Source organism: Bos grunniens, chromosome X (genome assembly GCF_055505025.1).
Source record: "Bos grunniens cultivar Pamir isolate PY7600 chromosome X, Bosgru_T2T1.0, whole genome shotgun sequence".
Classification (NCBI taxonomy): Eukaryota; Metazoa; Chordata; class Mammalia; order Artiodactyla; family Bovidae; genus Bos; species Bos grunniens.
In genome coordinates, this window is record NC_141194.1 from 97021123 (window position 1) to 97035524 (window position 14402).

Genomic DNA, 14402 nt, shown 5'->3' on the forward strand with positions numbered 1-14402 from the left:
ACAAGTAATATTTCATTTTTAAAAAGTCCTTTGAAGTATTCTATTCATCCTCAAGCACTAGATATACCAAACTTAAATAAGATAGAAATAGGTAAATAGAAAACAATACACCTTGACAATATAGAAGAAACACAAAAATAATTTTGCTAAATTTTGCCAGATCAAAAAGAATAGGGAATGGGGTGGTAAAGACCATGTATATGCTAGATTCACATAGTAGTTTTTGTTCTGGGTGTTCAGTTAAGACCAACCAACACCTGAGTGCCTGCTCCATTTCTGTCACTGTGATAAACTACTAGGCCTAATAGATATGACCTAAGTTCCTATCTCCTTACAGTCTTGTATACTTTGAGAACCATTCTACTTTATTCATTCTAGGTGATGATTACAAAGAGGACAGCAGCAACCATGCTCATGAGAGACCGTGGCCAGAGGTTGACATTTGGAACATTATAATGGCCTAAAAAATAAAAGTCTACTCCCTGATGTGGACAATGTGATGGCAGTAGGGATACAATGAGGAAAAATCCTAAGCAGGAAATTTTTGCTTCTTTTTTTTTTTAATGTATTCTCCTGTCAGCTTGGTCTGACTGACAGCTCTTACAGACTGACCTAATGAACCTTCAGCCTGGGAGCCTTCACACTTTCCCTGATAAGCAGTGAACTCAAGTTTTACTGTAGGCATCATTTCCTAAGCCCCAGTGATCTGACTAAAGTGGCATGGCCTTCAAATACCACCACAAATAGGACAATCCCAGCAGGAATGTTGTCAAACTGATTTTTCAGCTTTTCCAGCCCCTCTGCAAATCAGCTCAAATCACATTTTTCCAGGTTTAGATGAAGCATCTAATTGTGTATCTCCATAGAAAATACATGGTCTCTGCTAGAATTTTTCAAAGGGGTGCATTATGGTATATGAAAATACCAGATAGATACAAGGATATATTCAAATTATCTGCTTATTCCCCTGAAGACTGTGAAATATATTTGAAAGTTATTTTAAAGTTTATAAACATCCACTATTTATCTTCTAGTTATCTTATTTTTCTGTCTCTTCCTTAGGCTTTAGAACCAGCTTATAAATGTATAATTGGGAAGATTAGACCTAAGGCCAGGACAGGAATGAGTTTGGACTATGACTAACACCAGAACTATGTCCTGGACAAACGGAGTCCCTGGGTCATGTTTAGAAGGATTTTTCTAACTGCATATCTTAGGTCTTAAAGTATAATGCCACAAGTGTGCAAGGCAGTACACTAGTCTACTAGATAGAAGGAAGACAGTGCATTGGTTTCAAATCTTTGTGTAACAACAGGAGCACGTGTATACCTGAAATTAAAAAAAAAATAAATAAATTAAAAAAAAAAATAAAGAGTAAAAAAAAGTAAAAAAAAAAAAAAAGGAATTAGTCTAACTATTAGCAGTTTTCTAGAAATAACAAGTGATTTACCTTGGAATTAAATGAGGATGATGGGATTCTGGAGTATGGAGCTGTGACTAACATTTTAAACTTTGGAAACCACTTTTATGTTGAACTTTTCCTATCAGTTATTCTTAAATTAAATGAATTGATTGCTCTAAATCTCAGATAAAGGGTGTGTTCATAAGATTATACTGATTAGATAGAACTCTAATTTTAACTTTAAAATTGTCTTTCATTTCTCTTAGAAATTAGAATGACTAATCTAGATAGACTCATTTTAAAAAAGTGAAATAAAGACATTTTAATCTACAGAAAAAGAGAAAAAACATATACAACATTTTTCTCAAATCACTTTTTACATACAGCATATTTAACCCAATGATTTTGAACTTGTCAGTAGAAATATATAAAAACATACCTACACACACACACACTCACACACACACTTAGGTAACATAGTTATCATGAAAAGACAGTGTCTAAACACCAAGATCCCCTGGAAGAGGGTATGGCAACCCACTACAGTATTCTTGCCTGGAGAATCTCATGGACAGAGGAGCCTGGGGGTGGGTTACAGTCCATGGGGTCACAAAGAGTCAAACACGACTGAGCAATTAAGCACACAGCACCAACACCAACATGAAACCAGGCAAATCTATTTTGCTGAATTTCAATTACCCACTTTGGAGCTTTTGCCTGTATTTGAAGCACTAATTATGCATAACTATGGCAAAACAACACACAAGAATTAGCTAAATAGTCCGGTTCATGAGGAAATCTGTGGCAAGATGTTCTTTTTCTTCTCAAAGCTCTAAATTCACCTACTTAGTTTCCTGTGTGTACGAAGCATTTCAACCTATACTTCCTTTTTTCTCTAATGTGTGCCTAAGAAAAAGTATGCTGACCATAGGTCAGAGAAGTTGAAGTAAATAGGAGAGAGAATTCTTTCTTTTTTTTAACATTTCAGTAAAGAGTCAAATCAAATTATTGTTAAGTCTCATACATAACTGGCTAACTACAGATTGAATTGGGCATTTGTATTTTGTATATCTTATAATTTTGATACTCTAAGTCACATGAATGATTTTTTAAATAAGCACCATGTGTTGGTAAATGAGATCTATCCTCATTAACGTAGTTGCTTTGGGAATTATAGAATCAAGTAATGGTTGTGTGAAACATTTGTGAAGTGCCTCTCTGGGATATATTTAGAGTCTGCCTCACATTCTTTTGAATACTCTCAATGACAGCAAATCGTTGGTCTTCTGTAGTAAGGCTGAGTTTTGGAAAACACGAGTATTTCACAGTCAAAAAGAATAAATAAGCTGGGTGATTAAGCTGGATAATACTAATGTTTGGTTAAAAGCTAGGTGCAACTCTAAAGAAATGATCCTGAATTTCTTCTTTAGCTCAAATCATGAAGAATGTTTATTGGGATAAGTCAATTCTTGTTGGTTTGGTAATAAAAGCAATATATTCATTAAGATAAATAAATGCATAAATATAAATGTGTGTGTGCGTGTGCATGTGAGTGGCAGAATCCTAAATTAAACAGGATCATTTATTTTATAGATAAAGTAGTGGAAGTCCAACATTTATTATTCTCCTAGTAAAGTACCCAGTGAAGTATTTAATAAATGGTAAAGTATTATCTATGTAGTCAAAACAATGATTTATGGAGAGACACACAGAATGTTTGAAAATGGCATTAGTGCTAGGATGATGGATATAGCAAATATCAGACCATTTGCTGGCCCTTCCTATATTTCTTGAAGACTTCGCTCTTCCAAATAGTTATTGTAAGAGGCAGTCATACCGTGGACCATGTGTTCTTATCACTCCCTGGTTGACTGTACACAGGTTGGGCACCTGGCCCAAAGGGAATAAATCCATAGGTTAGTCTGGTCAAGTTAGATTCTGTCACGAGAATTTGCACTCAAAGGAACCTATCTCATATAAAGATAGGCAATTCAAGAAAGGGTCACACTGTATCACAGCTGTGGCAGTCATGTTTAAACAAAGAAATGAGTGAAGAAAAACAGGAGACAGAGATAAATGAGACCATGGAAGGACAGAGACTGTTTTCTCCTGTTTTTGGATATCTGAAAGGTCACCTATTATATCCTTGGATAAATCCCCCTTCACTCAAGTTAACTTGAGTAGATTTTTCTTTCTTATAACTAAAGAGGCCTGGAAACAATGTGTTATTGAGCTGCTATTGGCACTAGCTGTAAAGAACCCATCTGCCAATGCAGAGACATAAGAGACACAGGTTTGACCCCTGGGTCAGGAAGATCCCCTGGAGTGGCAACCCATTCCAGTATTCTTGCCTGCAGAATCCCATGGAGAGAGGAACCTGGTAAGCTATAGTTCATGGGGCCACAAAGAGTTGTACAAGACTGAAAAAACTTAGTGCACACACATTCCCTCTTGTAGCTTTTTAGTAAAAAATTATAAAAATAATTTTTAAACTGTTCAGGGAATGGCTAAATGCCCAGAAACATGAAAGTGATTCCCTCCAAATCATTCACATACTGGCAACTCAAGGACTAGAAGCCAGATCTCCTAATTCACCACATAACACCCACCAGTAGGGTACATGGGTTCAGAGCATAGACCCTGGAACTATATGACTTTGGGAATCTTAACTTCTCCTTGCCTCAGTTTTCCCCTCTATAAAAGGGATATGATAATAGTACTTTATAAATGGGGTTGTTGTGAGAATTAAATTATTTATATGACACAAGTAGGAACAGCTGATTGAACCTGGGGAGGAACCTGACCTAAAGAGCAGCCAACCTAGGCTCTAGTGCAGAAAACATATGGGGGGCTAGATGCACCAAATAACATTCCTCACATAGCAATGTGGAATTGGGACTCAAGAGTCTTTGTCAGAGAGTAGGAGGGGCAGTTAGACTGGGGTAAGTGAAGTCTCCCTCCAAGCACAGGATGAGCAAAGTAGTCCCCCTGCCAAAAAAATATATATATATATATATATATATATATATGCCCATGAATTTGCACTGTGGAGGACCCGAGAGCCATACTGAACATAAAACACAAAGATTCCATTTCCAGGGAGCTAAGTCTAGATGTACAACATTTCCTGTCCTCAATGCCCTGAGCCACTCTGTAATCTCTTTAATAAATACTCAGTTTAAATAGATTCTTGTTCCTTGCAATCAAAAAAGACATCATTAACTAAAATAATTAATATTATCTTACCTTTTAGTATAAACAGTAAAAGTAATGACATATATAGGGCATAGGTGTTCAGGGAGGGCCCATATGCTTCCCATTTCAATCACATTTTTCTAGCGTTCTCATACTATTTTCCAGCATCATCAACACAAAACTCTCATTTCTCTCTTTATGGGTAAAAGTGCTTTATCACCATCTTATCATCAGGAACTAAATGGCACAGGTCTTAAGAATGAGTAATTAATCATTCTATATTCATTTAGAGTCATTGGATTCATTTTGTTTAACATGACAGCGAATAGTTTAAGCCTACATTCTTCCAATTAAAATGTGAAAATGTTCCTTACTGAGATTCTTTACCCTTAGAAGGCTAACCAAACTCTGGAGCATGTTCTATAATTAGCACCTTGAAAATAATTTTTAAAACAGCAAAACAGCAACCTGTTTTGTACAAACCAGAGCACAAACCAGAAGAAAAACAAGACAGCTGCAAATTGTAAACAACTTCAGATGATTTATAGGGAGAGAATTCTACAAAGCTTCCTTAATGTCAGGATATAAACAGTTTTTAGTGCTATTTAGTTAAGTGATAATTATAAAACCCATTGAACTGAATGAGAATTAGGATTGTCAGACAAATGCTTGTAAGGGGTTAATTAATTCATATGAACTGCACAGCTCAGCTGAAAATGGGCTCATTATTCTAAACCACCAACTTTGTTTCTTAGTACTGTACTCCTTTCTCTATCAGATTCACCCTGTTAAACCGCCACTCCCAGTAGCAAATGTCAGGAGATAGAAATATTTAAAAGGAAATGTGAGCTAAAGGCGTTTTACAAAGATACATTGGGGGGTACAAAGATGTCTGCCGGAACAATGAAATGGAAAGATCATTTATTAGTACACTGTGGTTCATAACATCCCAAAGGGTTCAATATTTTCATTACGCACACAAACAGACCGCCTCCTCCTTTTCAAATGCCTCATTACAACTAAGCCTGGAGCTTTTTTCTTAAAAGCTTTTCTCTGAAATTATTAATAATTTGAAGTTCCCTATAGGCCAAGAGTATTATTATAGTCAGAATGCATCAATATGTATATATACTTATACACTCTCTTTTATGCTATTTTAAATAACAAAGTATTTAGCAGGAACAGTTAAGAATTTATAAGCTATATACAGAAAAGCCTAGAGGAAGATGGCAATATCCCAGGATCTAAGGCAATGGCTCTTGAAGCTTATTAGGTGGATGTAGGAGACTGTAATAGGATTATGAGTTTTGGTTTAGCCTGTCCATCATTTCAAAATCCCCATAACTAAAGGGAATATCTTCATAGGGGTCTGAGTTTAATACTGAAGCTTCCTTATTTAATTTTTCCTATTTTATAATGCTGAGTGCTAATTAGTTCCATCCACTTTCTTCAGGCTTGTCAATAAGGCAACTTGGAAGCCAAGAACCCGCTGAATTATGGATTAACCAGTTCTGTAACAGCATGTTCAAGCAACCTAGTTAGCTACTCCAAAGCATAATCTCATTATAGGCAAAGAAGAGCATAAAATACTCTTTTGTTATCTTCTGCTTAAAAGGACAAAAATAACTCCCTAGAAGTAAACGGCCTATTTTGGATGTGTTAATGAACATTTTGGACACGTAAACTAAAATAGACAACATTTACTTTCATGTGCGTCCAACATAGCCTATTACATTCATGGTATCCAGAATATCTGCTACAGAAAATGACAAACTAGTCTCAAAAAATTTTTTTTCACCAACAAATTTTAAAAGGCAGAAAAGATAGACATGGAACCTGACTAGCATGATTTCCCTCATCTACCTTCACTTTTATTGAACCTTCATCCTAACCTCCCTGAGCCTTTGCATCATTTTCCTACTTGTGGCATTTCAATTGACTCCTTTCTTCTGCAGCTAGACCCTAGAATCAGTCCCTTGGGGTCATACATTTTGGAGTGAGAAAGGATGTTAGAGATAAACTGATGTAGCTCTCTCATTCCATGAGGGAATTAACTGAGATCCAAAGGTCAAGTGACCTATTCAAATGTCATATAAACTAGGTGATCATAGAGATGAAAAATGAACCCAAGTCTCCCAACTCTCTGTTCAATGCTCCTTCACTTCTACTTACCATCATAACCACCCCACTTTACCAGGTTTGAACTTGCTGGCTTCACTAGGCTGCTGAGCTACTCCTCCAATAACCTGGGGTTCCCCTTCCAAGACATTCATTTCCTTAGCCTCCAGGAACCAAGCTATGATCAAGTATGAACAAACTCAACTTGACTGTGTCTACTGGTTTATTGCCCACATGTGTCCAAATTCCCCTTGTGTCCAAAGCCTTCCAATTCTACCTTCCTCTCCTCATTCCTAAAGGATGATCTTGAATTCTAACTTGTTGTCTGAATGAGTCTATTTCCCAAAAGTTTCACCATCTCCCTTCGCCTAGACGTCAATTGCGGGGAGCTGCCCGTGAGAACGGGGTCCTTTATCTAAAGGACACAGCTCTGGGAGCTGCCTCAGTCCTTGAGGGTTTGCTTGCAAACATAGCTCTCTGTCCCGCCACGCCAGAGATTAGGTGATTATTTACTGCAGACACCTGGAGTTCTGGACAAACTTCTCATGCACAAGAAAATGTTATCTGGTGTAAGAAATAATAACAGGGTGCCATTCCCATGCTCTCAAGATTTCTTGTGACTTTTTGTAAGATGTATAGGTCAACCAAGAAAAAATGTTAACTGTTTTGCTTTTCTCTTGCTCTCCTGTATAAATATAAGTTGCTGAATAAAATCATGGTCAGACCGCTTCCCTTTGTGGAGACGTGTCTGATCCTCTCGACCCCATCATTGCTGTAGTATTCTTTTGCTGTAGTATTCTTTTGCTGTAGTATTCTTTCTCAGCCGCGTTGTGCACGTTCTCGGGACCTGATCGACTTTGCCGGCTGGCTCCAGCAATCAATTACCTTCTCTCCTGTCCATCTTTGTGGTAGAAACAGGTCTCATTTTCTTGCCTCTTAAAAAATAATACTTCTAGCTCTATTTCCTTCCTCCCAAGCACCTTGCATCTCTCCTTCTTAACTGCTGCTGCTACTTTAAACCCAAACTGATAAAAATCATTGATAATAATGAATAATGCAGCAATAAAAAACAGCTAGTATAAACGGAGTGATTATTATGTGTTAAGCATCATTTTAGGTACTTTGCAAGTATTAATTCATTTAATCCTAATAATAACCTATGAGGTGGCTGTTGTTTAGTCACTAAGTTGTGTCCGACTCTTTTGTGACCCCATGGACTATGTAGCCTGCCAGGCTCGACTGTCCATGGGATTACCCAGCTAACTATTATTATTATGCTCATTTTATAGATAAGGAAACTTAAATATGTAATGCTTAAGTAACTTGGCCAAGATACACAACTAGAAAGTAACAATGTCAGGATTTGAACCCAGACAGCTAAACTCCAGATTCTGTGCTTGGAATCAATGCACTGCCCCTTTAGCATGTATTTTATCTATACCATCACTTATTAACTCCATTACATGGGGTAACTTACTGAACTATCGGACACTCAGTTTCCTTACATATAAAATGAGAAAAATATTGAGAATCTTCACTGATATGAGGATTAAGTGAACAAGAGAACACATGTAATCCCCCATGCCTGGCACACATGAAGCATTCAGTAAATAATAGTTAATTTAATACTGGTAACATTAAGAACCAAGTCTAGCTTTTATCAATAAAAAATTCAGGGATAATTTTCCCAGAGAAAGACAAGCTTTATTGGCAAAACTAATACAATATTATAAAGTTTAAAAATAAAATAAAATTAAAAAAAAAAAAAAAACAGAAAACTAAAAAAAAAAAAAAAAAGAAATGCTTACCAAGGACTATTCTAAACAACTGATGAGTATTAACTCATTTAGTCCTCAAAACAACCGTGAGGTGAATCATACTGTCATTTTCATTTTATATATGAGAAAACTGAGACATAGAAGCAATTGACTTCTCCAAGGTAACAAAGGTAGAAAGAGGCAAAACCAAGATTTGGACCCAAGCAGTCTAACAGTCTATGCTAGGCAGACTTTCAGTGCAGTAGTTTGTTGTCAGATGGCAAACCTGAGATGTCCATATTCTGGTAGATTAAAAAAGATGCATACAGCCACCATAAGTATGTCAATGTAATATCAATGTAGTTTACCAAACTCAAGAGAATTATCTGGAGATTAAAGAAACAAAAACAGAATCCTAGACCTCATTCCATACCTACTAAGTCAGAATATGGGAATGAAGACCAGTAGAAGTTAATAAATGAGGAAGTCAGAATCACTTAGCAAGCTTTTGAAAAATCCCCATGCCTAGGACCCACCCCTGGAGAGTCTGCTTCAGCATATTCATGGTGATTCCCAGATCTTACTTGTTACCTTTGAAGGATGCTAGGGAGCTAACACAGAGAAGGCAATGGCACCCCACTCCAGTACTCTTGCCTGGAAAATCCCATGGATGGAGGAGCCTGGTAGGCTGCAGTCCATGGGGTTGCAAAGGGTCGGACATGACTGAGCAACTTCACTTTCACTTTTCACTTTCATGCATTGGAGAAGGAAATGGCAACCCACTCCAGTGTTCTTGCTTGGAGAATCCCAGGGACGGGGGAACCTGGTGGGCTGTCGTCTATGGGGTCGCACAGAGTCAGACACGACTGAAGCAGAAGCAGAAGCAGCAAGGATGATAATAATATTTAGTTATGTTAAAAATAATCCTTTTATTTTGTGAATTCATGTAGAAATGTTTACAGATAAAAGTTTTAAAATGTAATGTGTAGAATTTGCTTCAGAATATCGAAGAGTGAAGGTATAGGTGAAACAAGATTCAACAGGAACTGATCATTGTTGAAGCTGGGTGCTAAGTTCATTGTATTATTCTATTTTACACGTATTTCAAAGTAAAGAATAAGGGGGGAAAAAGGACTGACTGGCTACCAAGGTGACACATCAGATAAAGCAATTCCAGCTAAACCACCCAATTCAAAGAGGTAATTTCCCAATAGCCATATAAGGCTCATCGATGGGTATAAGTGCATGGAAATCCATACCCTGTACATAGATACAGATATATACGTATGAAGTAGGTAAAAGCAGTGAGATAAGGAGCAGAGTATAAGCCTGGGGAAGGGGGACTGAGGGAAACAGGGAACTTGAAAGATTAGGTCATTTACTAAGACTGATGAGTGTAAGTTTCAGTTTGCAGGATTGGGGAGAGTACAGCAAGTCTGGAAAAACCACCAAGACATGTGACTCAGTGAACAAAGAATAAGGAGATTGCTAGGCAGTAATGAAGACTCAATTTTAATGCTACAAGCATACTGCATATGTTAAAATGAAGATGATATTTGAGATTCTTCCAAAGAGGGAATGGGTTTGATTTTAGTATTTATTTTGTTTTGCTGTTATTATGTAATTTGCATCCTTAAGAGGAGAGGAATGAATAGTAACTGTGCTACAATTGTAACATGACTAGCAGAGAGATATGATAATCAAAATATTATATTCTGTATCTTGTATATGTTTTTCTCAGCACTATGGGATAAAATAGTCATGGAATGCCCCCACAAAATCATGGTCAAGTTTATGAGCAAAAAGGGGCTCTGCCAACTGAAAACTGACACTTGCCATCTACGTCTACAAAGATTAAACCACGGCCACTGCAACTGCTGACCTTCAACTCCCCTGAAAGGAGTTCAAGGTGAAAATCTGGAATGAGGCACTCTGTGCTCTGGGAAAAACTGGCAGAACAGGCCTTCAGATAGATCTTTCAAGGAGAAGATTTTATAAGTTTCAATTCTTGCATCTTCTCATACCTAGAGAAACACTGATGTCATTAATGGTGACATCTGCTTTGGTTATTCAGGAAAATTTTACAATTACAAGTCAAAATAGACTGAAAACCAGAGGCAGGAGGCTTAATTCCAGAACCTGACAACCCCAGAAAACTCCTGACTCCAGGGAGCATTAATCAATAAGAGATCATCCAAAAGCCTCCATACCTACACTGAAACCAAGCTCCACCCAAGAGCCAACACATTCCAGAGCAAGACATACCACACTAATTCTTCTGCAACACAGGAACATAGCCTTGAGCTTTAATATACAGGCTGCCCAAAGTCACACCAAACCCATAGACACCTCAAAACTCACTACTGGACACTTAATTGCACTCCAGAGAGAAGAAATCTAGTTCCACCCACCAGAACACCGACGCAAGATTCCCTAATCAGGAAACATTGACAAGCCACTCGTCCAACTCCACCCACAGTGAGGAACCTCCACAATAAAGAGGAACCACAAACTGCCAGAATACAAAAAGGCCACCCCAAACACAGCAATCTAAACAAGATGAAAAGGCAGAGAAATACTCAGCAGGTAAAGGAACAGGATAAAAGCCCACCAAACCAAACAAAATAGGAGGAGACAGAGAGTCTACCTGAAAAATAATTCAAAATAATGATAGTAAAAATGATCCAAAATCTTGAAAAAAAAAATGGAGTTACAGATAAATAGCCTGAAGACAAGGATTGAGAAGATGCAAGAAATGTTTAACAAGGACTTAGAAGAAATAAAAAAAGAGTCAATCAATAATGAATAATGCAATAACTGAGATCAAAACAGTCTGGAGGGAACCAACAATAGAATAACTGAGGCAGAAGACAGGATAAGTGAGGTGGAAGATAGAATGGTGGATATAAATGAAGCAGAGAGGAAAAAAGAAAAAAAGAATGAAAAGAAATGAGGACAACCTCAGAGCCCTCTGGGATAATGTCAAGTGCCCCAACATTCGAATCATAGGAGTCCCAGAGGAAGAAGACAAAAAAAGGAAGGCCATGAGAAAATACTTGAGGAGATAATAGTTGAAAACTTCCCTAAAATGGGGAAGGAAATAGCCACCCAAGTCCAAGAAACCCAGAGAGTCCCAAACAGGATAAACCCAAGGCGAAACACCCCAAGACATATTAATCAAATTAACAAAGATCAAACACAAAGAACAAATATTATAAGCAGCAAGGGAAAAACAACAAATAACACACAAGGGGATTCCCATAAGGATAACAGCTGATCTTTCAATAGAAACTCTTCACACCAGAAGGGAATGGCAGGACATCCTAGGATCAGTGCAAAGAAATAGAGGAAAACAATAGAATGGGAAAGACTAGAGATTTCTTAAAGAAAGTTAGAGATACCAAGGCAACATTTCATGCAAAGATGGGCTCAATAAAGAACAGAAATGGTATGGACCTAACAGAAGTAGAGGATATTAAGAAGAGGTGGCAAGAATACACAGAAGAACTGTACAAAAAAGATCTTCATGACCCAGATAATCACAGTGGTGTGATAGCTCACCTAGAGCCAGACATCCTGGAATGTGAAGTCAAGTGGGCCTTAGGAAGCATCACTACGAACAAAGCTAGTGGAGGTGATGGCATTCCGGTTGAGCTATTTCAAATCCTGAAAGATGATGCTGTGAAAGTGCTGTACTCAATATGCCAGCAAATTTGGGAAACTCAGCAGTGGCCACAGGACTGGAAAAGTTCAGTTTTCATTCCAATCCCAAGGAAAGGCAATGTCAAAGAATGTTCAAACTACCGCACAATTGTATTCATCTCAGACGCTAGCAAAGTAATGCTCAAAATTCTCCAAGCCAGGCTTCAACAATACGTGAACAGTGAACTTCCTGATGTTCAAGCTGGTATTACAAAAGGGAGAGGAACCAAAGACCAAATTGCCATCATCCGCTGGATCATCAAAAAAGCAAGAGAGTTCCAGAAAAAACATCTACTTCTGCTTTACTGACTATGCCAAAGCCTCTGACTGTGTGAATCACCACAAACAGTAGAAAATTCTTCAATAGATGGGAATACCAGACCACCTAACCTGCCTCTTGAGAAACCTATATGCAGGTCAGGAAGCAACAGTTAGAACTGGACATGGAACAATAGACTGGTTCCAAATTGGGAAAGGAGTATGTCAAGGCTGTATATTGTCACCCTGCTTATTTAACTTCTATGCAGAGTACATCATGAGAAATGCTCGGCTGAAAGAAGCACAAGCTGGAATCAAGATTGCCGGGAGAAATATCAGTAACCTCAGATATGCAGATGACACCACCCTTATGGCAGAAAAGTGAAGAGGAACTAAAAAGCCTCTTGATGAAAGTGAAAGTGGAGAGTGAAAAAGTTGGCTTAAAGCTCAACATTCAGAAAACGAAGATCATGGCATCTGGTCCCATCACTTCATGGGAAATAGATGGGGAAACAGTGGAAACAGTGTCAGACTTTATTTTTTGGGGCTCCAAAATCACTGCAGATGGTGACTACAGCCATGAAATTGAAACACGCTTACTCCTTGGAAGAAAAGTTATGACCAACCTAGACAGCATATTACAGAGAAGGCAATGGCAACCCACTCCAGTACTCTTGCCTGGAAAATCCCATTGGCGGAGGAGCCTGGTAGGCTGCAGTCCACAGGGTCGCTCGCTAAGAGTTGGACACAACTGAGTGACTTCACTTTCATTTTTTCAGCTTCATGCATTGGAGAAGGAAATGGCAACCCACTCCAGTGTTCTTGCCTGGAGAATCCCAGGGACGGGGGAACCTGGTGGGCTGCAGTCTATGGGGTCACACAGAGTCGGACACGACTGAAGCGACTTAGCAACAGCAGCAGCAGACAGCATATTAAAAAGCAGAGACATTACTTTGCCAACAAAGGTCTGTCTTGTCAAAGCTATGGTTTTTCCAGTAGGCATGTATGGATGTGAGAGTTGGACTACAAAGAAAGCTGAGCACCGAAAAACTGATGCTTTTCTTTTTTTTTTTTTTAAATAAATTTATTTATTATAATTAGAGGCTAATTACAATATTGTATTGGTTTTGCCATACATCAACTGTGGTGTTGGTGAAGACTCTTGAGAGCCCCTTGGACTACAAGGAGATCTAACCAGTCCATCCTAAAGGAAATCAGTCCTGAATATTCATTGGAAGGACTGATGCTGAAGCTAAAACTCCAATACTTTGGCCACCTGATGTGAAGAACTGACTCATTGGAAAAGACCCTGATGCTGGGAAAGATTGAAGGTGGGAGGAGAAGGGGACGACAGAGGATGTGATGGTTGGATGGCATCACCGACTAGATGGAAATGAGTTTGAGTAAACTCCGGGAGTTCATAATGGACAGGGAGGCTTGGTGCGTTGCAGTCCATGGGGTCGCAAAGAGTCGGACAGGAGTGAGCGACTGAACTGAATTGAACTTACTCACATTACTCCCTTACATTTACTTTCTGAGCCCCTTCTAGTGCAGAGGTGTGCTAATTTATAAGTATATGGACTATATGTAGAAAAATGTGTGCTACAGTGTTATTTGTAGCAGCAAAAATACAGGAACAAATCCAGTGTCTAACTTAAGGGAGTCATGGACTGAATTATCATATATCCGTATACTATTATAATACACAACAATTAAAAAGGTGAAACATAAATAGATTGATTAATAAATGAAAATGCTTACAAATTTAAGTGAAAAAGTAGGAGACACAACTGTGTATAAAGTATAATATGAGTAATGTAAAAATGCATACAAATATAAGATAGAAAGAATTAAAGCAAAATGGTGCTTGCTTCTAATGTCTGGAGACCATAGATAGTATTTTTGAATTTGTATGTTACATATTCCCAAATTTTCTACAAAAAGTATATCTTATCATTCATATGTAAAAC

General features: G+C 38.0%; 1 protein-coding gene across 6 annotated transcripts in view; it reads right to left on the reverse strand.

Moving 5' to 3' along the window:
• DIAPH2 (diaphanous related formin 2) overlaps positions 1–14402 on the reverse strand; it is a 1061378-nt gene that overhangs the window by 212642 nt on the left and 834334 nt on the right. Inside the window, exon 28 of one of the 6 annotated variants that reach the window (XM_086388309.1) lies at positions 1208–1329. The exons of the other annotated variants lie outside the window; for them this stretch is intronic. Within the exon in view, the coding sequence (XP_086244435.1) occupies positions 1265–1329 (65 nt within the window). The 3' untranslated portion in view covers positions 1208–1264. Of the gene's footprint in view, positions 1–1207; positions 1330–14402 lie in introns of those variants that run through there. 6 annotated transcript variants of the gene reach the window in all.